The sequence below is a fragment of the Grampus griseus genome (assembly GCF_964374135.1).
Source record: "Grampus griseus genome assembly, chromosome: 14".
NCBI classification, from domain to species: Eukaryota; Metazoa; Chordata; class Mammalia; order Artiodactyla; family Delphinidae; genus Grampus; species Grampus griseus.
Window position 1 is genome coordinate 55403048 of NC_139008.1, and position 24585 is coordinate 55427632.

A 24585-nucleotide genomic window follows, 5' to 3' on the forward strand; every position below is an offset into this window, starting at 1 on the left:
TTATTTGCAATTTTTAGATAAATTTGTTAAAATGCAATAAAGTTTTTCTGAAAGCATATCCATATTTGTTAATATCATTTTTGGGGCTAATTATCCCTTCCTGCTTTTTTCTACTTTGTACATGGTGAGATACTCATTTTAAAAAAAATTATTTTATTTTTTGCCACACCGTGCAGCTTGCAGGATCTTAGTTCCCTGATCAGGGATCGAACCCGGGCCCACAGCAGTGAAAACGCTGAGTCCTAACCACTGGACCACCAGGGAATTCCCAAGACTCATTTTTATTAAGCTCAAATCCATAAAAATAGTTCCTGGTTGAAAAGCAATAAATCAATATATATGTGATCTTTTAAAATGGGTTTTAAGGGGCTTCCCTGGTAGCGCAGTGGTTGAGAGTCCACCTGCCAATGCAGGGGACACGAGTTCAAGCCCTGGTCCAGGAAGATCCCACCTGCTGCGGAGCAACTAAGCCTGTGTGCCACAACTACTGAGCCTGCGCTCTGGAGCCCGTAAGCCACAACTACTGAGCCCGTGCACCACAAGTAGTGAAGCCCACGCACCTAGAGCCTGTGCTCTACAAGAGAAGCCACCGCAATGAGAAGCCTGCACACCACAACGGTCGCTGCAACTAGAGAATGCCTGCACACTGCAACGAAGACCCAACACAGCCTAAAAAAGTTTTTAAATGGGTTTTAAAATAATTCATATAAGTAGAGCACAGGGCAGTGAAACCATACTGTATGATATTGAAATCATGCATCTGTCAAATTCCATGAAATTATACAACAAAAAGAGTGAATCCTAATGTAACTATGGATTTTAATAACAATGTATCAATTTGGGTCCATCAATTGCAACAAATGTATCACACTAATGCAATATGCTAATAATGGGGGAAATGGGGGTGGGGGAAGGGAAGAGGACCTATATGGGAACTCTGTACTTTCTGTGCAATTTTTACAACAATAGTTGTAAACCTACAACTATTCTAAAAAATAAAGTCTGCTGAAGAAAATAGTTTACTCGTACAACTCAATATCCAAAAACTGAACAGAGGACTTGAACAGGCATTTTTCCAAAGAAGACTTAGAGATGGCCAAGAGGCACATGAAAAGATGCTCAACATTGTTAATCATCAGAGAAATGCAAATCAAAACCACACTGAGATATCACCTCACACCTGTCATAATGGCTATCGTCAAAAACACAACAAATAATAAATGTAGGGGAGGATGTGGAGAAAAGGGAACCCTAGTACACTGTTGGTGGGAATGTAAATTGGTGTAGCCAGTATGGAAAACAGTGTGGAGCTTCCTCAAGAAATTAAAAATAGGGACTTCCCTGGTGGCCCAGTGGTAAAGAATCTGCCTTCCAAGGCAGGGGACGCGGGTTCGATCCCTGGTCAGGGAACTAAGATTCCACATGGCGCAGGGCAACTAAGCCCCCACGCCACAACTACTGAGCTCACACACCTCAACTAGAGAGCCTGCATGCCACGAACTACACAGCCCACACGCTCTGGAACCCGCGCGCCACCAACTGAAAAGAAGAGAAAACACGAACGCCACAACTAGAGAGAAGCCTGCGCACCACAACGAAGAGCCGTCGCACCGCAACTAAGACCCAACACAGCCCCCCCCAAAAAAAATTTAAATGAAGTATAACCTATAAAAATTGAATCACTATGTTGTACATCTGTAACTAACATAACATTATAAATCAACTATACCTCAATAAAAGAAAATAGTTCATATCCTAAGAATAAAAATAAATAAGAACATATCCATAGACTGTAGTGCAATTCATTACAAGACAGCGTATCCGCATCTTTATTTAAAGCGATTTAAATTAGTAAATAAGTTAATAACAAGTTCATGTTATGGGCACTAACAGGGCTTTGGTAATCATCTAGACCACACCATACGTTAAGAAACTGAAGACCAGAGAAATTAAGTGAACTGATCAAGATCAAATTTGTCTGTTGACAGTACTGAGCTCAAACTTCATCTCCACATTCCCAACCTGAAGTGCTCCTTCGACAATGCTACGTGCCGTATCTTTTTCAAACGAGGTAATATGGTGAGAACAACTAGTAAAAATTCCAACATAAATGCAAGAGGTAGGACTGGAGAATGGGTAAACGCCACCCGTCGGGCTTCTATGCTTGGTTAAATACCTCACTTCATTTACGTCTCCTCGAGACTAAGTTCTTACTTGCAAAAGATGGAGGTCCCAAAACTCTCTTAGTTCATGGCTGGGCTGGTTCTCCCTTCCTCTCGGGGGGAAGCACGACGGGGCGGAGAGGAGACTCCGCGGTCCGAGCTCCACAGGTGTCCCTGCCCAAGCCCCGCAGACTCTTCACCCTCAGCTCTCCTGACGTCCCCGCGCGGGATCGAAGCTCGTCTGTAGCAGCGGCTTGGGGACCTCAGCTTCTCCACCGAGGCCGCACAGCGGAGCCGGAAAATGTCTAGAGCACGGCGCCACAACAGCACGGCTAACCAAATCCCAGTTTTCCAAGTTCTTTTTTGGCGCTTCTGTGACGCAACTTCCGCCCGAAGCTGCGGCGAGACCGGAGGGGCGTGACGGAGGGCAGCCAATCAAAGAGATCGGCCTGACGGAAGCCCTGAGGCTCCCGGAAGCTGTCCTGAGGTTCTTATCGGAAAGCGGAAGCGGCGCGCAGCACGTGGGGGCGGTGCCGGTCAGAGGGCTTTGAGTCGTCTTGGTTTGTGGGAGGTGAGGCTGCCAGCGGCTACAGCCCAGGGCCAGGGGCAGAGCGCGGGGAACTGGAGAGACGCTGCGGAGCTCGGAGACCGGCTGAGCGTTATGGAGGGCTCTGAGGAGCAACCGGGCCCACGGCCACCGCATCCCGGGGACCACCGCATCCGCGACGGCGACTTCGTGGTGCTGAAACGGGAAGACGTGTTTAAAGCAGTGCAAGTCCAGCGGAGAAAGTAAGTCGGGTCGCTGGCCTTAGGGGTTCTCCGCCCCCATCTTCTAGACACCCTCTCCCTCCAGGGTACCATTATTGGATTCCCAATCCATTCTGGATTCCCAATCCATTCTGGATTCCCAATCCTGTCCCTCGTTATCTCCTCTGGGATCTTCCCACAGAGGCCTTTGCCCCCAGGATCCCATCCTTGGCCCTCGAGATCTCCCTCACTCCTTCTGTCTTCCTACAGAACTCCCCTCCGTGATCTCATACTGGCCCTCCATCTTAAGCATCTCACTTTTTCCAGGGTCCTTTTCCCATTCTTGGCCCTCAGGTGCTCCGCCCCTCTCTCCAGGCCCCCACCCCACCCCCTGTCCTGTGGTTCTTTCCCCAGGTTTTGAGTTCTTCTCTCCTGTCTTCTCACAGAACCCACCCTTCACCCTCTAGTCTCATTCTTGCCTCCCAGAGCCCCCCTCATCACAACTTTATTTTGTATTCTTGAAACCAGTGCTCTTTTCTCTTCAGAATTTCTGATTAGAAATGTGTAAAGTGCTAATACTAATTATTTAAGCTTTTTAATTTAAGTATAGCAGTGCAGCGAAGTCCTTAGGGTTATACGTTCGATGAATGATTCCATGTGCAGATGAACCTTTGGTTTTTCTTTCTACTATTGTCCTTTTAAGTTGCTTGATCGTGAGATGTGGTTGTTTGAGTTTGCTTCTTACAAATGTGCTTTTTTAGATAAGAGCTTTTCATTCCCAAGGAGACAGACAGTAACATCTTTATTTCTAAAAAGTATTCTTTAGACATTTATTTTGAAACACTTTTCATCAGTTTTCTTGGCAGAAGCCATAGCATTAGTTTCCATTTTGTTTAGAAAATGACCCTTTGAGTTCAGCTACATCGCAGGCCAGAATCTCCCTTCACTCTTTCCTGGGGGCTGCACTCATCTGGTTAGGCAGAAGCAGTCCTGCCTCTGTGAGCAGACTCTGCACATCCCCCTCTTCCCCAAGGAAGGTGTGGCTCCATGTCCTTCTGACTGGGTCCCACTTTCCTGACTAGGGCAGTGACCTCTTGTCAGGCCAGTCAGTTTGAGTGACACGCCCTTCTTTGCATATCAGACCAGCTGCCAGGGGGTAAACCCAACCCAGCTCAGACACAGTGTTTTGCTAGCACTGGGCTACTCAAAGGATGAGGTGGGGGAGGGTACACATCTGGGCTGAGCTGAGTTTCATCTTCTCTGAGGCGATTCATGTCAGCATATATTTAGAGTGTCTGTTATGTGTTAATCACTGAGGACCCAGCAACGAGCAAGAATTGGCCCTGTCTGGATACTTAGGATCTTGGAGAAATTCACTCAGGTGGTTCAAGTAAGGAGACTTAATGAAGATGTGACACATACACATACAGAGATGTGACAAGGTTTAGAGAACCAGTAGAGACTGGTGATGCATCCAAGGGTCTAGAATTGTGGGAAGCCTTCAGCAAGGGAGCCTGTGTGATGTGGTGTGTGCATTCTGTCATGGTTGGCCTCTTGGGGCACAGAGAAAGAAAGAGAAGGTGTAGGATGGGGCATAAAGAAAATTAACCAGTGTACATCTTTCAGAATTCAGAGTTCTGTTGATACGCGCCATGTCCTGAAGCTAAGCAGGGCTTCCTGAGATCCATTTGTTCTTTGTTGGATAGACCGTGTGGTGCAGTGGAAAGAACCAGGCTTTTAAGTCAGGCAGACTTGGATTTGAATCCCAATTCCTACTGTGTAACTGAATCTTGGGCAAGACACTTTTCCCTCAGTCTCAAGTTTGCTCACCTGGAAAGAGCTGTGTCCCAGGATTACTTAGTTGAGAATTAAATCAAGAAGTATGAAACACCTGGCACATACTACCTAACCCCTGATCGACACTCAGTGGGTGTTAGTTTTTGTCTTTTGAAAGGAAAGTTTTTTGTTTTTGTGGGATTTCCCTTTTACATTGTTAAGAAGATAAAAATCTGGGTAATGGGAAAAGCTAAGATTGCCTGGGCCTCAGTAGAGCCTCATCAGTGTTAGGCACTGTTTACAAATGTGTGGATTGTCAATAATGTTATGTAAATATCATTTGCTTTTACTGGATGATTTTCAAAGAAAATGGCCAGTTAGGCCAGGGAATTTGTTAAATCCCTGTCATCTCAATGATTGTTCAGTTTTGAGATTTTCTTGTGTAAGTTACAAGAGGCGTCACAGTGTGTGTCTCAGTGGCATGGCAGTCTTGCTACTCAGGAAATCCAAAGTCTGCGAGTTTGGACATCCTGTCAGACAGTGCAAATTGGAGCCAGACCAATGCCTCAGAGGAGGAATGTCTTCTGTCCTTGTTTCTCATTCCAAATTCAGTGTTTTTGTGGCTTCTTTATTAATTTTGTGCAGTGTTTTGTGTTTCTGACCCCAACCCAATCCTCTCTAGTTCATTTGTCGGTTCATGGTCAGAGATAATGCTGCTAATCATCCTTTAGGGAGACTGATTATGAAATAACCTAGATTGAATAAATCTTTCCTATACTGAATACAAATGAGATTCAGCTAATTGATTGCATTTCTTCCCCAGAAAAGTAACTTTTGAAAAACAGTGGTTCTATCTGGATAACGTCATTGGCCATAGTTATGGAACCACATTTGAAGTGACCAGTGGAGGAAGTCTTCAGCCTAAGAAGAAGAAGGAAGAGCCTACTTCAGGTGCACTGTACTACTTAGGATGTATGAAATAGTTGCTCTTGAGCTGGCTACTCAGAAACCTGTCAACTCGAATTAATTCTAGAATGCTAGCCCAGGCTGTCCCCAAAGAAATCTAAACTCATAATCTAAGAACTGTAGCTTGGTGGAATGCATTAGGGTCTGCCTTTGGCTTTGAGATACCTGGGTTCTGACTCCTGCCCATCATTAACCAGCTCTTCGACCTTGGGCCAGGTATTTGATGCCATGAATCCTTGCAGCTTCATTGTAAGAGTGGGTGTGGAGCCCTGTTGGTGTCTAGAAGTTACCAGCTCTTGAGGTAGTTAGCATATAGGGTAAGGATAATAGGTCTGGCTTTGAATTCAACTGACTAGGTTTAAGTTCCAGCTTCATGACTTACTTTATAACCTTGACCTAGTTATTTGGTTTCTCTAAGTTTTATATTCTCATCAGTAAAATAGGGCCATAAACACATTTAATGCCCAAGCTGTAGTTGTCTTCTCTCAGAGAAGTTCTTAACAGTGCCTTGCCTGTTAGAGTAACGACCCCATAATTTTAGTATTATTGTTATTAAAATTAAATACTTAAATTTTTATCAAAATAAATGTGCTTAAATATTAATAAAATGAAAATACTTAATTATTAAAATTAAATAAGTAAAACACTATTGAAGTTCTGGTTCAAACCAGTTTATTAAATACTTTTAAATCAACCTTCATGTTTTTATTAAGCACCAGATACGTTCTAGACATGATTAAGCAGTGCAATTTCAGCAGTTCCTTAGATAGACTATCCCATAAAATTTATTTAGCAGTGGGGAACACTAAAAATAAGCAAACAGCATAATTTCAGATGGTGATATGTGCTGTGCAGATGGTAGAGTAGGGAGGTGTACTGAAGGCTGATTGAAATGTGAAACTTGGCTGAGATGGTGAGCTCAGCCCTGAGTGATGGAAAGGATCCACCCACTTGGAGGTGTCACAGAGCATTCCAGACAGAGGGAGCAGCAAGTGCCAAAGCCTCGCATTGAGACCATGCTGCTGTGTGTCTAAGGAACAGAAAGAAGGGCAATGTGGCTGAGTACAGGGGTTGAGAAATGAGCCCTGGAAAGGTAGCCAGGGGCCAGGTCATATAACAACCGTGCGGGTCGTCTTTGAATTGCTACTGGAAGCCACTGTGGTTTTGTGCGTTGGAATAGATGAGCCAATTTGCATTTTAAAAAGAGAACTTTGGTGTCACGTAGATTGTAAGGGGACAAGAGTGGGAACAAGAATATGAGTGAGTGGCTTGGAGTAGTCGTGACAAGAAAGGATAGTGGATTGGGGTGGGGGCAGTGGAACTGGAAGGCCAGATTTAAGTGGCTGATGGGCTGGATGTGGATACGAACTTAGAATAGGAAAGATTTTTAAATAATTTCAGATCATACATGTCATAGAGCAATTTTCTTCCTTAGAGACCAAAGAAGCGGGCACTGATAATCGAAATATAATTGATGATGGGAAATCTCAGAAACTTACTCAAGATGACATAAAAGCTTTAAAGGACAAAGGCATTAAAGGCGAGGTAAAATTCAAAGGATTTTTTGTTTTGTTTTCATTTGGTATTTAGGAAATTGCTTGCATTTTAAAGCAGACTTCTCCTAAGGTAAAATGTAAAAATACTGTACACTTCTGTTAAAAATAGCTTGAAGTGTATATGCAATTCAGTATATCAAGGATTTTGTTTCTTATAGGCAGGAATGTAAGTGAATAGCATTACTAATAGTGTTAGCAAAAGGGAATTTGATAACTTAGTTCATCTCAGAGCTTAAGTTTGTTCATTTTCAGTAATGTTTTCAGCCAGTGTCTTCAGGACTGACAGTTTTCTTTACTTCTTTTCTTCCTTTATTGTATATGTCTGTTCTTTTACTTTGATTTAAATGGAGTTTAAAGTACTTACATTTTAATACAAATTCTAGATAGAGTATAAAAATACAAAGTTCACCCATTTGGACTTCTGTGGAAAAGGGCCTGGAGAATCAGACATTTGGATACATTCTGGGGTAAGAAACCTTTGAAGTTATCTGTGCTGTGAAAATAAAGTTTCAGGAAATCTGCTTGCTCCTTTTCTTATAGGAAATAGTTCAGCAATTAATTGAAAATAGTACAACATTCCGAGACAAGACAGAATTTGCTCAAGATAAATATATAAAAAAGAAGAAAAAGAAGTAAGTAATTTTTGTTTTTAAAAGGATGAAAATATAAAATCTTTTTATAGATTTATAAAATATATTATTAAAAATAAAATATTTTTAAACTAGCTTTTTAAAATTGATGTTCTGCTTTTCCTTCCCCCAGATATGAAGCCATGATTACTGTTGTGAAGCCATCCACCCGCATTCTTTCAGTTATGTATTATGCAAGAGAACCTGGAAAAATTAAGTACGCTTTGTTTCCTTTCAAAAGTATAATTGGGGGAAAGTGTATCTTTAAGAAAGTCATGATTTTAAGTAAAATGAAAATCTTGCTCATCTGCATAAAGTGTCCTCCTACTTCATAAATTGTAAGTCCTTTTTTACTATTGCCTCCAAAGCAATCGATAATCTTATCAACATCATTTTTATGAAACAAACAAAACTTGAAAAATTATGATTAAAATAGCAGACTTTGCTTAGCTATAAATGAATGAATCATTTTTTTTCCTTAGCCACATGAGATACGATACGCTAGCCCAGATGCTGACGTTGGGAAATATCCGTGCTGGCAATAAAATGATTGTGATGGAAACATGTGCAGGCTTGGTGCTGGGTGCAATGATGGAACGAATGGGAGGTAAGATTTAACGTTTTCAAGTTCATTAAAACCCTACCATGATTTGAGTCGAGGGGTCTAAAAAACTCAAAACTCATGGAAAGTGAGTTTGAGTTACTGGAAGCGAATGAAATGACTTGGGTGTGCCTGCACAGCTCCAGTCTCTGGGACCTTTCTCCATAGCCCACATCTCCCAGCCTGAGCTGTGCTGGCACTCCCGACACAGTGTCCTTTCCAGCTTCTGTGTCAGTGGGGATGGTTCTGAAGCCTGTGACTGGCTAGGACCTCCAGGACCATGATTTCAGTTAAACTCTTGGATAGTTGGTGCTCATTTTATTGGCCTGAATTGAGAGTATAGGGTGGGAAGAATACTAGGGATGTATTCTGTACTAGAAGAGTACAACACAGCCTGATTTGTCTGCCCTTTTTATGACCCTGTTGAAGATAAGAACTTCTAACTGTCCTGTTTAAAGATTGGACTTGGGGGATGCTGAGAACCAATCACCAATCATGTGACATACAAAATTTGTATGATCACAGGGTTTTACTGTAGTGTCAAGGGGGGTACACTTCTTTAAGACTTCCTGTGTACCTGTTTGGAATTCTGTTACCCCCATTGGGAATATGCATGGACTCCAGATGGACCCCAGAGGAGCTGCATCACCTTCAACCTCTGAACAGCGTAAAGCAGAGAGACCTTCAGTCTCCTTACTGTGTAGTACCCCGAGGGTTGCATAGTCTAGAGCCACCTCCGTTGAGCAGATATTTGTTTCTTTTGTCTGTTCAGGTTTTGGCTCCATTATTCAGCTGTACCCTGGAGGTGGACCTGTTCGGGCAGCAACAGCATGTTTTGGATTTCCAAAATCTTTCCTCAGTGGTCTTTATGAATTCCCCCTCAACCAAGTGGACAGTCTTTTAAATGGAACATTTTCTGCTGAGATGTTATCTTCAGAGCCAAAAGACAGTGCTTCGGTTGAAGAAAGTAATGGCACACTGGAGGAAAAACAGACTTCAGAACAAGAGAACGAAGACAGCATGCCAGAAGCCCCAGAGAGCAATCACCCAGAAGAACAAGAAACAATGGAAATTGTCTCTCAAGATCCAGACTATAAGGAGCCTAAAGAGAGAGGAAGCAAAAAGGATTATGTAAGAATGTTAAGAGTTCCCACTACCCTCAGTATCTTCCTCAGGCTTCATTTAACTTCATGTAAGCCCTGAGATTTGATTTGGCTTTGGAGCATCAGCTCCCAAGATAACAAATATCAAAACAGACAGATAAAAACTGTGTGTGAGTGTACACATGTGTGATTTAATCTTTGGGATGGAGCTTTAGGATACAGAAGCATTGTATAGGTGGCTGCATGGTGGTTTTATAACCAAAGGGCTCTCTTATGTGTTTTTAGCTTCCTTATAAATGATCTTCTTCTGTTGCCTTAGTCCAAGTTGATAAATATTGTTAAAATGTTTTGACAGACCAGTGTTTCCATAAACCCGACTGAATGACCTCAGTATGTTGGTATCTTATTTTTCTTCTTGAAGATTCAGGAAAAGCAGAGGAGACAAGAAGAGCAGAAGAAAAGACATTTAGAGGCTGCTGCTCTGCTGAGTGAAAGAAACGCAGACGGGTGTGTTGCTGAAAGAACATGGGAGACATCTTGGTGCTCGTGGGCTCTGCTTCAAGCAGATTAGCATTCTCTGTCTGCTTGTCTATTTTGGTTGTAGTGAGGGCAAACATGATGATTCTGTCTTGGGTTTTTAAAGAAAGGAGGCTGCATCTGGCAGAGATGAGAAATTGATTATGCTGGTTTCAAAGTTTTAGAAGAAATTGAAATTTCTCCAATGATGTCACATCAAGTTGGGCTGTGTAGTCCCACTAGGTGCAGGTTGGAGGGCATTCCAGTTGATGTGTTACTGACTAAGGGCATGGGCTAAGGAAAACCTGACAGGAAAGGCAGATTCAGGTATCTGCAAAGCCAGTATTACAATGTTGGATTTTCTTCCAGATTTTTTTTTTTTAAATCAAGACTGTCATTAGAGTTGCCAACTCTAAGTTGGCCGCATAGAGTTGCCAGTCACCATGAGAGTTTATAATCCAGTTTGTGTTTCCTAGAAAGTAATAGCTCGTGATTTTATTGTTGGAATCTCTAGAATGTTGTATTTAAAGTGCTTCCTTGTGTGAGTCATGCAAATAAATACGTGATATTTTAAAACCTATGCTCTGCTTTGGGGACATAGAGAAATAATTTGTCTAACATTTTCCTTGCAGTTTAATTGTAGCTAGTCGTTTCCATCCCACTCCACTGCTGCTGTCTTTGCTGGACTTTGTGGCTCCTTCAAGGCCATTCGTGGTGTACTGTCAATATAAAGAGGTAATACTGAAACAGAGTGGACAGGAATTCTTGCATCTGAATGTTGATTCTCAAATTGCACCCTCAAAATAATTATTAACAGAACTCTGTTTATGCCTTTAGCCTCTGTTGGAATGCTACACAAAACTGCGGGAAAGAGGAGGGGTCATCAATCTCAGACTGTCTGAAACCTGGCTCAGAAATTACCAGGTATGTGTTCTCACAGCCAGTCCCTGGGAGCTGCTCTCCTGGGTCGCTGGCTCTGCACAGTAGTACCAGAAGCTGTTAAATAGGGATCTCCCTGTTTCTATCTATAGATATGGTGGAGTCTCACGTCTATAACTCAGAGAAAGTGCCCTGACCTTTCCGGACCCTTTTTTCTTTTTTCACGTCATGGTCTATTACTCAGATACCCGAGTCCAGAGACATTTAAAATGCAAACGACTATGGTTCGTGTTTCCCCAAGGCCTTGAGATCACTGTAGAGGGAATAACTGATAATAGCAAAATCCCTAGGCTAACAAGAAAGTGACCCTTTCCTTTCTGCTGGCATGTCTTTGCAGCAAGTGTTCGAGAGTTCCTGGTGGGCTCTGTGTCAGTTCAGGTCCTCTGGAACGTATATGCGAAGATAGAATTAAAAGTGTAAGAGAAATGCCTGTGAAAGATAAGACAAGAGGGAGCAGGATTAGGCAGGGAGAGCTGTCAGACCATGATACAGGTCTGATGCCTGTGACAAGTGGGAGGAAGGAGGGGAGGAAGAGCATGCAGTGCTGCTCTGAGAAAGTCTCAGCCAGGATGACGAGGAACCGCAGAGCAAAAATTGCCCATTAAAGGAGGGTGAAAAACCAGGCCCAGAGCACTACACAAACCAGTTGCCCTTTCACCACCAGAAACTTGCTTCAGGTATAAGAGAAATGGTTTCAGTTTTATATTTCAAAAGAAAATCACTTAAACCAATTTCTACGCTTTTATCTGCACTGTCATGTGAAAGATGGACCTCTTTAGGACTTGGTCTGATTAAATTGGTCTCTCTTCAGGCGAATCTGTGTCGTTTAAATTCTCATTTCTGGCATGTGTATTGTTAACGTGGCTTTATCTGCTTAGGAAAACATGAATGTCTGTCTTTCTGTCTTGATTAGGTTTTGCCAGATCGAAGTCATCCCAAACTACTGATGAGCGGAGGTGGGGGGTACCTTCTCTCAGGCTTCACTGTTGCCATGGACAACCTTAAAGCAGACCCCAGTCTCAAATCTAGCACCAGCACTTTAGAATCACACAAGACTGAAGAGCCAGCAGCTAAAAAACGGAAGTGCCCAGAGTCTGACTCAACCTTTCAAAAATTGCTTTGATTTTTGTTCTCAGACATTATGCAGTTAGTAAGTAAACTTTAAATGCCATTACTAATTGTGTTTTCATATCCTAAGAATGAGAACATGTCTATACCCCTGTTCGTGGGAAGGACAAGTAAGCCTTTTGTCCACCTCTGACACAGATTGGTTCTGTCTGTCAAAACCTCGAGCCAGAATACCCAAGCCTGGGGTAAGCAGTAAACTGGTATATGGCCAGTTGTGTTTATTTCACAAAAATCCTCTAAGTACTTTTAGTGCTCTGCGCAAATATCTTTAGAATTTAGAGATCAAAGAAATATATTTATACAAAACTTTGTTTATATGTTAAGCCAAGTGGAATAACACACCATCAGTGAAACTTGGGTACTGAAACGAAGGAATTTGTGGAAGAAATTTCCTCTGTTCATTATGTTCTCTTCAACCTAAGCAATATGAATGTGTGTGAGACTTACAGTACCAAAAATGTCCACCCTTTTCCCTCCAGTGGAATAAACTTTTAATAATTTTATATTTTATTATCTTAATAGTTGATGACCTAGAAAAGATCTGAGTATTTATTTTACTGCTGTTTTTGTCAGTAGAAAGGTGTTGTAGGGTACTTTTTTGAATTAATTTGCCAATCCTCTCATTCTTTGTTCCAAATAAAGTGACTAGAATTTTTGTGTATTATTAAATGAAACAGAAATGGTTTTTTCCCTCCCCAGAGACTTACGGAGATAGATAGATGCATGTATATGGATATTGGTATATGCGCATACATACATATATTTATATGTGCACACACATCCACATGGAGACAGAACACACTGTCCATATGAACTTTAACAAAGTTTAGTGCAGGGCTTAGACCAGTCCTCATTGCATTAGTGTCACTCCTTGTCAAATGTATTTTAAAGTGCCTTTTTTTGGTGATTATTAATGCTGGTTTGTTGAGCTCTGGCATGACTAGGTGGTTAGCCTTTCTAAGCTCTGAAAAAGTGTAATTAAATTATTTGGTCGTCTGCAGCCAAGAAAAGTGTTTAGAGGAAGCCACAGCTCTTGCCCATTGAGAGTCTGAGTCTTGCTCACTAAACATGCTCATCGTGTGTATTGTTCATGTCGTTATAGAATAGATGCAATCATCTAGCAAGGGGCATCTCAGAAAAAAAAAATTGCTTTTTCCTAATAGCATGTACTATTCTAAAAATGGCCTTACCAACAACTACAGTTCTGATTCCTTTTTCTTAAAACAATTGCTTTTAAAGAATAAAAGCATTTCCTACTGTGATCCATCTGACTTACATGAATGATGCTGTCAGTGATGCCGCATTCATTGGCTTTCAGCTGATTGTGACACATGGTCTTTGTAAGAAAACATGCCTGGATTGGCATGTCACTGAACATGTGCTTGCAAACAGTTGTCACTCACATGCAACCAGTCAAGTTTGGTCGAAGAGAACACAATATATGCACAGACTACATTCAGTAGTGGCTGGTCTCCACTGGTCACTGTGGTTAGAACCATCTCCTACTTGAAACTCAACCAGTTTTCAAGTCCCATCTCATTCCATTCAGTGTGGGGGTCTGCACTGCCAAGGACCTGTGCGCCCATATAGCTGCCCCTGGAGTTGACTTGTGGACTTTTGCACCAGGTTAACTTAAAGTTAACCTTTACTTGTTAATGTTTTCTCATTCATGTAATTTACTTCATCTTTGAGTACTGATGATTTAATTCAGTGGTTTGAAAATTTAGTGTGCACCAGAATCCCCTGGGGGGCTTATTAAAACACTGATTGCTGGGCTCCACCGAGTTTCTAAGTATTAAGTCTGCAATGGGGTGGGAAATTTGCATTTCTAAGTTTCCAGGTGACACTAGTGCTGCTGGGCCGGAACCCACTCCTTGAGAAACACTTCTGTGTATACACACATATCAAGAGTGTCTTGTTTATAAAGTGGACATCCACCTTTGGAGCACATGAGTGGGTAATTCTATGACTACTAGACATCCAGTCACCAGGAGAGCTATGTGAAATAGCACTTTAATGAGTGGCCATCAAAAAGTAAAGACAAAATCATTATGTAATGTCCATCTTACTTCTCCACTGGATTAGGATACTTGGAAATATACAGTGGTGCCAGTTAGAAGATTTTTTAGCATAAAGGTACATTAAAATTGTATGACGTTTTATTGAGTTGCAATTGACATAATAACATTGTGTAAATTTAAGGTGTTCAGTGTTGATTTTATGCAGTTTTGTATTGCAGAATTAGCTAACACCTCCACCTGTGACATACCATTTGGGTTGGGGGCGAGAACATTAAAAATGTACTCTCTTAGCAACTTTCCAGTATATAATTATGGTTAATTATAATCACTATGCTCTACATTAAATCGCCAGAATGTATACATTCTTAAATCGCCAGAATGTATTCATCTTATAACTGAAAGTTTGTGCCTTGTGACCAGTATCTCCCCATTTCCCCCACCGCCCAGCCCCTGGCAGTCACCATTTTACTTTGTTTCTATGAGTTTGATTTTTTTAGATTCCACATATAAGTGACATCATACAGTATTTGGCTTATTTCACTTAGCATCATGCCCTCAGAGTCTATCCATGTTGTCACAAGTGTCAGGATTTCCCTCTTTCTTGTGGCTGAATAATATTCCATTGTATATATATACCACATCTTTATCCATTCATCTGTTGGTGGACACTTAGGTTGTTTCCATATCTTGTCTATTGTGAAAAATGCTGCAATGAGCGTGGGAGTGCAAATATCTCTTCAAGATACTGATTTCATTTTCTTTGGATATATATTCACATACAAAAAGTCTACGCTTTTACACTCCTCCTACATTTTGTATTTTTGATGTTTTGTCTTTTTCATGTTGTGTGTCCATTAATAAATTATTGTAGTTATATTTTAATACTTTTGTCTTTATAAGTGACTTACCCACCACTATTACAATATTAGCATATTCTGAATTTAACTCTATATTTTACCTTTGTAAGTGAATTTTATACTTTCATATGTTCTCATGTTACTAAATAGCTTATTAGTAGCTTTCATTTCAGCTTGAAAAACTCCCTTTAGCATTTCTTGTAGGGCTGATCTAGTGGTGATAAACTTCAGCTTTTGTTTGTTTGGAAAATTCTGTCCTTCAATTCTGAAGGACAACTTTGCTGCATATAGTATTCTTGGTTGGCAGTTTTTTCTTTCAGCACTTTGAATATATCATCCCACTTGTTTCTGGCCTGTAAAGTTTCTGCTGAAAAATCTACTTGTAGTCTTATGGGGGTTCTCTTGTACGTAACAAGTTGCTTTTCTCTTGTTGCTTTTAAGTCTCTCTCCTTGCCTTTAACTTTTGACAATTTAATCGTAATGTGTGTCAGTATAGGTTCATCTAATTTGGTACTCTTTGAGTTTCCTTTATCTGGATGTCTGTTTTTTTTTTCCTCCAAGTTAGGGAACTTTTCAGCCATTATTTCTTTGAATAAGCTTTCTGCTCCTTTCTCTCTCTCTTCTCCTGGAACCTCTATAATGTGTATGTTGGTCCACTTGATGGTATCTCAGGTCTCCTAAGATATGTTCACTCTTTTTCATTCTTATTTTCTTTTTGTTGCTCTGACTGGATGAATTCCACTGGACTGTCTTTGAGTTCATTGCTCCTTTCTTCTGTTTGCCTCTGTTGAATTTTTCAGTTTAGTTATTGTATTATTCAATATTCAATTATTCTGTTTGGTAGTTATATTTTCTGTCTGTTTTGAAGTTCTCACTTTATTTATGAATTGCTCTCCTTACCTTGGTGGGCATCTTTATGACCATTATTTTGAACTCTATCAGGTAAAATCACTTATCTCTTTCATGAAGATCTGTTTCTGGATATTTTGCGTGTTCTTTTGTTTAGAACATATTCCTCTGTTTATTTTCTTTCACTCTCAGTCTTGGTGCCTGCACATTAGATACAATAGCCACCTCTCACAGTCTTGACAGAATGATCTCATATAGGAGATAAACCTCATCAATCTGAGCTCTTGGTTGTCTCTCAAGACTTTCTGATCTCCAAGCTACTTGAAGAGTAACTGATAAGCTGTTAAGTACACCTGACTTTGTTCTTAGTGGCTCCCAATAATTGAGGGTGTGCCATGACCCATCAATATCCCAAAGGGTAGAATTGCTGTCAGCACCTAGATGCAGGCTGATTAGAAGTGGATCCTCAGGCAGCAGCTGGGAAAGTATGTAGTTAAGCCCTTTCCAGGGAGAAACTGGGAGGTGAGCATTTTTTGCCTGCTCCCTCTACACTGAACCCAGATGTATAGCTGCAGGGGGTGCTCCTGCACCCATATAAAAACTTCTTTGCTAAAGTCCTGTGGGACTCGTGAATGCAGTTCTCATTGGCTATTAGATTTGGGGTTCTGTTCCTTGGGTGGCAGCTGGGATGCCAGACATGCATACAAGCTCCTTCCAGAGAGGTTGGCAATCGGATAATGTTGGGGCAAACCAGAGGTGGAAAGTAGGGAAAGTGCTCATAGACTCCGGTGGCCCTGGATCACAGCCAGTCCCTAAATGTGTGCTAAATTGAAGCCTAGCACTCAAGCAGCAGCTTATAAAGTGTGTAGTCACACCCTCAGGGAAAGGCTGGGAGATGGGTATTGTTCTCTGCTACTTCTGCACTGAGCCCTGGGGGGTGGCCACAGCAGCAAGTGTTTGGTTGCCATTAAGAACTGCTACTTTGTTTGCTCCAGTCCTGTGGGTCTCATGGACCTAAATGGCCTTGGCTTTCAGAGCTAGGTCTTTAGGAGGCCCGTTGGTTCCTTGAGTGGGACTCTTAAATGTTGGGGTGCTATGTTGCGGTCCAAACCCTGTGGCCCTCAGGGAGAGGCTGGGAGTTGGGGTTGGCATTTCCCTCTCAACTGTACAGTACTGTGGCAAGGATGAAGTTGAGAACATTCATTGTATCCGAATGAGGGATGAGGGAGTTCAGGACCCTTCTATGTTGCCATCTTGGTCCCCTCTCATATGAAGCAGATTTTTTTGTTTTTTGTTTTTTGTTTTTTGTTTTTTTGGCCGCGCTGCGTGGCTTGCGGTATCTTAATTCACCAACCAGGGATCAAACCCAGGCCCCCTGCAGTGGAAGCTAGGAGCCCTAACCACTGGACCACCAGGGAATTCCCTCATATGAACCAGATCTTAATGGGTAATCATTCATTTATTGGTTATATATGGAAAAGCCAAAAATATATTCTTTTTTAATATGTATAAACTTTTGAAGAAAAAGGGCGTGTACATTTTGTTTTAAAGCATTTGTTGTTGGAGATTGTCATGCTGAGTGAAATAAATCAGACAGAGAAAGACAAATATCATATGATGTTGCTTGTATGTGGAATCTAAGAAAATGGTACAGGTGAGCTTGTTTGCAGGACAAGAGAGAGAGTCACAGACGTAGGGGGCCAGCTCATGGTTGCCAGGGGGGAAAATGGCAAGGGGGAGTGAATTGGGAGATTGGGACTGACATGCACACTACTATATATAAGGTGGATGACTAATAGGAACCTACTCTATGGCACAGGGAACTCTACTCAGTGCTCTGTGGTGACCTATATGGGAAAAGAATCTAAAAAAGAGTGGCTTATATGTATATGTGTGACTGGTTCACTTTGCTGTGCAGCAGAAACTGGCACAACATTGTAAATCAACTATGCTACAATAAAAATTAATTTAAAAAAATAAAGCATTGATTGTAAATATTACAATAGCAATAGTAAATACTAAGAAGCATGTCCTAAAAATCTGATTATTAAAATTCATGTTGTTCTAAATGGTCCTGATTTTGGACTCTATTTAACTAGTGCTAGAAAGGATCCAATTACATCTGATATCTTTACTAGAAATAGAATGTTGCCTCTGGGCTAGTATTAATTTTTGTAAAAGAAATTACAGATTTTTCTTGGCCTTATGTAATACAGGTCAGATGGCAAGAAATGTGAGTACCTGAAGAGCAACTGATAAGCTGTTAATTACCCCCATTAACATTTATTAGGCACCCACTGTTTTTTGACCCTTTCTGAGGAAGTGCAAAATCTTCGAAGCATAGGAAATTAATGTGATGTACTCCCCCCTCCTTTTATTTTTGCCTCTTACAATTCATTAGTAACCTGGGCTTCTGGCATTTAAATGAGATATTAAAACAGGACTGGAAAGATTTAGACATTTCATTTTCACATTGCCAGAAAGTTAACAAGGTACTAAAGAAAACTTGTTTCAAAATGTGGGTGGCCTCAATATGTTGTATGTTGTTATCATTCTAAACCAGCACACTTGGAAAAGTAGAGAAATTAATCCAGAGGGCGGAGGAAGTGAGAGTGAAAAGTTATTTGCTTTCTGGGAGTACTTTCCACAAACAAATACGTGTAAGTAAGGTGGCCTCTCACAGTTCTTTTCCATCACCTGTGAGTGACACAAAGTAGCTGTAAGGCGACAGACTCAAGGAATAGAGGAGACAAAAATAAGAAAGAATATGCCTGCTTTAAACCAAGTGTCAGCAAGCCACAGCCCACAGACCCAATCTGGTGCACCGCCAGTTTTTTTGTATGGCCTAAAGCTAAAAACAGTTTTTTCCATTTTTAAATGTTGGGATGGAGGCAAAAGAAGAATAATTTTGTGATATGTGAAAATTACATGAAATTCAAATTGCAGTGCCCATAAATGAAGTTTTATTGGAACACAGCTAGGCTAATTTGTTCAAGTATTGTCTGTCCATGGCTGCTTTCTGCTATGGCCAAGCTGAATAGTTGTGACAGAGACCATATGGCCTTCGAAGCCTAAAATATGTTCCATCTGGCCCTCTAAGGAAAAGTGTGCTGACCACAGATTTAAGTGAAGCGATGAATGGAATAGGAGGGCAGCATTTCGGAGCGTGGTGGGAACGAACAGAGCAGTGGCGCTGGGGCCCCAGGCACAGTCAGAGGGGCAGTCCCAGAGGGGATGGCTTCGTCCCAATGGCTGGGGACTCAAGAGCACTGGGATGCTATTATCTGTGAGAGAGAACTGCAAACTCTCCAAGAATATGGAGATACAGGATTAATCTCATTTGTAGAAGTGGGTATAGCTTGACTAAGGTAGATACAAAAACACAAGATTCTACTGGATGCTTCAGTACTTGATAGTGAAACTGGAAATGGCAGAATTTGGTTTCCCTAACATTACTGGAATTGATACAGCTTTCCAGAAATATTATAGAGAAAGAAGGTTTATTAAGTTGAAGGTAGAAGACTTTTTGAATCTTTCTGCAAAGCTGCCTCGATTTCATACTAGTATTGCCAAAGGGACTATTGATGCCATAAGCCTTAATCCTAACAGTGCAATTGAGAAGGTGAAGCATTAAGTGAAATCTCTTTCCAGAATGTTGAAAAGTGAAAGACTTTTCTAATAACCTAATATAATTTAACCAAGGAATCATTGCTAAATGAATTCAGTGAAGGATCTGAACTTCTCAAAGAGCTACCAACACCCAAGTTCAGCTTTGGAGGCAGATCTGGAAACAATGTTGCATCACTGGTTTTCCAAAAAATGTGAGACTTTTTATTGGACAAATTCACTTAGCTTTTTTAAAGAAACTCCACAACAAAGTAAACCTGACACAGAAAATCCAAGGGTAATAAATGCTTAGTAATCACACAGGATGCACACGTTGTATAGATAGAATAGGTTAGTAAAAAAAACCAAACAAAAAAAAAACAAAACCATGAGCATGTAAGTGGTTGGGTTTTAGAGGTAAACCAAGAATAAAATTTTTCTTTTGTATTTAAAATGTAAATATTTTTCTTTCTGATTTAAAAAAAAATTCCTGTAACTGCTGAAACAGTTAAAAACTTTAAAGCAGTAAGTGAATTTACAGGGAAAAAAAAAGATGTAAAGTGAAATCCAAAGCTCTTTCTCAGTCCTCTAAACCTATTGGCAGCAGTTGACTCCTCTCCGTGTGACAGTTTTCCTCTCCTGGTTCCCTGCTTCCTTTTTAGCCTTTTTTCCTCCATCTCTGTTGCTGGTTCCTCTTCATCTCTGAGATGAATGTTTAGGAAAATATCAGTGTGCCCCAGGGCTCAGCAACTGCACCTTTTCCTTTTTTTTGTCTATACTTGCTGCTTGGGTGTAGGATGTTCAAGGGATTTGGGAACTGATAAAAGAAAAAGATAGAACCATGAGGTGGCAGGAGCTCATACCTACTTTATTGGGTGATGATAATGCTCTGACAGGTTTGCAAGGGCGGGGAGGGAGAGATGTTCCTCATAGCAGGAATCTGTCCAGAAGCTACACCAAGGGGGTTGCTACTCAAGGGGAGGAGGGCAAGAGAACTCCCAGGGAGAGGGGAGTTGGGGTGGTGCCTTTGGTGTCTAGGTAATGCCGCTCGGCATGGCAGGGAGTCACTGAGTCAGAGAGGTCCAAGGGGCAGGAGTCTCACAGCTTATAAGGATTGAGGTCTGTCTTGTAGTCACATGGCTCTATCTTATCAATGGCCAGCAGATGCTAAGTATAGTTTGGCAGAGGTATGCAAAGCAGATGGGCCCTGAATGTCCAAAAATGTGCTCCTTTGGGCTATGTTTAAAATGAATGGATGTATAAAATTTGAGTCTGGCACTGACAGGCTTTTGAGCTAACAGTTCTCAGCCTACAGTGAAGAAATAAACAACTTTGGGGCAGATATACAGAGGCCATCTTTGGCTCATTTATATAACACTAGGTGATCTCACCCCATTTTGAGGCTTTATACACCATCTTTGTGATGGTGACTCCCACACTGTCTTTAGCCGCCCTCTTCCTTGAGCTCCAGGCCCATACAACCTACTCAACACTTCCACTGGGCGTGTAGTCACATCTCAAACTTAACAAATCCCAACCTGAGTTCCGCATACCTCCCCTCTAAGCCAGTCCCTCCTGTAACCTTCCCCACCTCCCTTCTTCCCAGTTGCTCAGGACTGAAACCTTGGAATCATCCTTGATGCCTCTCTTTCCCTCCTGCCACACCAAATCCATCGGCCCTCCCTGTCATCTGCCTCCAAACTAGATCCTGAGTGTGACTACTTTTCCCCACCTCCAGTGCCACCACCCTGGTCCAAGCCATCACGATGACCCGTCAGGATGTTTTGCAGTGGCCTTCTTGCTGGTTTCTGTGTTTCTGCCCTCACTTCCCCTACAGCCTTCTCTCAACCCAGCAGCCACAGTGTTTTTATCCTGTAAAGCAAATCATGTCAGTCCTCCAGAGAACTCTCCGATAGCTAAAGCAAAAGTCCTTACCAGGACCTACAAAGCCCTGCATGATCTGGACCCTTCCACCCTCTCTACCCTCATCCCCTATGACTGTCCCCCATGCTGCCTGCTTGTTCTTCTTCAAACGTGCCAACCACATTCCTGTTTCAGGGCCTTTGCATCTACTGTTCCCTCTGCCTGAAGTGTCCTTCCCCAGGTGTCCATGTGGCTCATCCTGCTTCCTTTTGGTCTTCACTTTCTCATTGAGGCCTGTTATGTGTCCAAGTGACTAGCTCCTGAGCTAAAAATAGTAATTGTTGCATTTAGTTAATTATTTAGCACCTGAGATCTCCCAATTATATATATGTTACAATGGTATGTTGTGGATTTTCATTTTGTAATGATAGGACACTTTCTCCCCTCCTGTCCCATCACTTGATAAAATATTAGAGACTGTGACAATTAAATACTCAAGTAAGAAAAAAAACTGTAAAGTAACTATAGATGGCTGCATCTGCAGAAGGATTTGGGAGGACGGGCAGAGGCCATTTGTTTCTCATTATATCAGGTACATAGGGTGCCCTAACAAAGTACCACACGTGGGTGACTTAAAACAGAAATTTATTTCACAATTCTAGAGGCCAGAAGTTCCAAATCAAGGTGTCAGCAGGGCCACACTCCCCCTGACAGTTCTAGGGGGCAATCCTTCCTAGCCTCTTCCAGCTTCTGGTGACCCCAGGCATTTCTTGGCTGGTGGCAGCATAATTCCAGTCTCTGCCACTGTCTTCACATGGACTTCTTCCCTGTATGTCTGTCTTCACATGGCATTCTTCTCTGTATGTGTCTGTATCAAAATTTCCCTCTTCATATTGGATATGGGCCCACCCTAATGACCCCATCGTAACTATTATAGATCGCATCTGCAGAAGCTCTATTTCCAAATAAGGTCACATTCACTGGTGCCAGGGGTTAGGACTTCAACATATCATTTTGAGGCACACAATTCAACTCATAACACTCACTCAATGTTTTGCCATCAACATATATTATTTTGACTAAAGGGGGAAAAAACAGTAACCCAGTTAGTCCTTGACTCCTTCTCAAAGAAATGGTGGCACCCAGAGGTCCTAACTGCACTCTGCTGGGCACCACAGCTCAGGTGGGATTCTCTTGGGTGTCTCCTGCAACTTTGATAGGTCATTCATGCCTGCACATTCCCCTGCCCTGAAGTGTCAGCAAACTAAGATGAAAAGCTGTGCTAGAGCACAGGGCCTCACCAGGCAGTGGGCCAGGAGGAAGCTGTGTGAACCATTTCCAAGCCTGGGGCACCATACAGAGCTGTGCTCCATATGCCAGCAGCTTCTCCGCATGAGCAGTGCCCACCGTGTGTGTGTGTGTGTGAGTGTGTGTGTGACTTGCCAGGCTGGCATTTGATGCATTGCAGTGTTTCTCTCATCCAGTAAGTAAATCCCTATTCATTTTGAGCCCCTTGAATTCTCTTTATTTAGGAAATGATTTTGTTTTCTACTGGACTGCAGTAGAGAAGGGGAGAGACATATTGCTTTGCATGTATTGTAACGTGTTAAGCATTTCCCAGTATCTTCTGTCAAGACACAGTAACACAAGAGATTATAACTGCAATGTATTACAACGTGTGGTTACATTATTTACCATAAGACGAGTTTGAGCTTGCTGTTGAATGGTTTCTTAGGTTGGGCTTTCCCAGAAGCAATCCCTGAGATGAGAAGTTGAGGACAATCGGTTTATCTGGGAGGTGATCCCAGGAAACACCAGTAGGGTCACCAGTAGGAGCAGGACAGGGAGGTAAAGAGAGCCCATAAAGGGTGCACTAGAGAGCAGGCCACCTGTGGCACCTGGGGCTCAATCCCCTGGGGAGTTCTAGGAGGCACAGAATATGCGGCTCAGAGTTAATCCACCTGAGGGGTGCGGGAGCTGGCCTGCTTGGGTTGAATTTTGCCCCCAGAAAAAGATATGTTGAAGTTCCAACCCCTAGTTCCTCCAAATGTGACCTTATTAGGAAATAGGATTGATGCAGAGGTAATTACTCATACTGGAGTAGGGTGGGCCCTTAATCCAGCATGACTGGTATCTATATAAAAGGAACATTGTGTGAAGAGGAGAGGGTCATAGAAAGAAGATGGTCATGAGAAGATGGAGGCAGAGATTGGAATGATGCTGCCACAAGCCAAGGAACGCCTGGGGCCACCAGAAGCTGGAAGAGGCAGGAAGGACATTCTTCTACTGACTTTGGAGGGAGTGTAGCCCTGCCAACACCTTAATTTTGAACTTCTGGGCTCCAGAACTGTGAGAGAGTAAAATTCTATTGTTTTAAACTACCCAGTTTGTGGTACTTTGTTATGGCAGCCCCCAGAAACCGGAACGATATTTGTATCCTAACTCCTTGTCCCACGAGGACTGCCTCCAGCAGCCATGACCCCCAGCGCTTCCCACTCACCTTTGCGAGCAGCCCGTCATGATCCCATGGCTGGAAAAAATACCTAGAGAGACAATAAGCAGCCTTTTAGAAGTGTGTGCCCAGATTTAGAACAATTTTCTGTCAGATTCATCACACTGATTCATCACACTGGCTTGCTCTCCATATGATAAACTGACACTCTCCTGGAGAAGTGTGTCACCAAGAGTTAACCTGACAAGAATCTGGCTAAATTATCACAGGCAAGTCTTAACTTAGTTAAGAGGAGGAGAACCAGGCCTTCCAGATGAATAAAAGCCATGGGTGATGCCCAGAGGACAATGCTTTACCTGAACTGCCAAAACAGGAGTAATCAACCAAGTAGAAGCCACCATCTGTGAGGAATGAAATGCCAAGTAAAAGAAGGGAGAAGGGCTATTGTCCGTTGGTCTTGCTGTGAGAAACTGCAGCCATAAAAATCGTAGCAGCCACTGTTTTCTGCACCATTGCCTTACACTGGGCACTACTCTGAGTGTTTTGCTTAAATTCAGTCATCCTCACAACAACCCAATGGAACAGATATCCTTGTTTTACTGATGAATCTGAAGCCCAGAGAGGGAAAGTAACTTGCCCAAAGTCACACAGTTACTTAGAGTCAGAGCCCTGTCTTCTTATAGAGCAGATATGAGACAGGCCGTGAAGGTCCAAGGATCTGTCTGGCCTACCCCAGATGTTGTGATTCCCAGTCTGGAGTTCTTCCCACTATCCAGGCTTTCTCCTCAGCCCTGAAAAATGACCCTTGGCCAGC

At 42.1% G+C, this 24585-nt stretch overlaps 2 protein-coding genes and 1 pseudogene across 6 annotated transcripts in view; 2 read left to right on the forward strand and 1 right to left on the reverse strand.

Moving 5' to 3' along the window:
- MCM8 (minichromosome maintenance 8 homologous recombination repair factor) overlaps positions 1–2507 on the reverse strand; it is a 41162-nt gene extending 38655 nt beyond the window's left edge. For all 3 annotated transcript variants that reach the window (XM_082669767.1, XM_082669766.1, XM_082669768.1), the window contains exon 1: positions 2215–2507. The gene's annotated coding sequence lies outside the window, so the exon portion shown is untranslated. The remainder of the gene's footprint in view (positions 1–2214) is intronic.
- Positions 2508–2722: 215 nt separating this feature from the next.
- On the forward strand, positions 2723–13567 carry TRMT6 (tRNA methyltransferase 6 non-catalytic subunit). 2 transcript variants are annotated; one of them, XM_082669770.1, is made up of 11 exons: positions 2723–2951; positions 5509–5636; positions 7087–7196; positions 7748–7839; positions 7970–8053; positions 8319–8443; positions 9210–9568; positions 9962–10047; positions 10689–10791; positions 10894–10980; positions 11909–13567. In XM_082669770.1, the coding sequence occupies exons 1-11, from the start codon at positions 2824–2826 to the stop codon at positions 12116–12118; spliced, it is 1512 nt and encodes a 503-aa protein (XP_082525896.1). In that variant the 5' UTR covers positions 2723–2823; the 3' UTR covers positions 12119–13567. The 2 variants fall into 2 exon arrangements, with proteins under 2 accessions (XP_082525896.1, XP_082525897.1); XM_082669771.1 differs by lacking the exons at positions 2723–2951; positions 5509–5636; positions 7087–7196; positions 7748–7839; positions 7970–8053 and adding an exon at positions 8092–8174.
- Positions 13568–18984: 5417 nt separating this feature from the next.
- LOC309832736 (EEF1A lysine methyltransferase 2-like) lies at positions 18985–19675 on the forward strand (annotated as a pseudogene). Its single transcript has 2 exons — positions 18985–19192; positions 19223–19675. The product of its transcript is annotated as an EEF1A lysine methyltransferase 2-like (transcript).
- The last annotated feature ends 4910 nt before the right edge of the window (positions 19676–24585 follow it).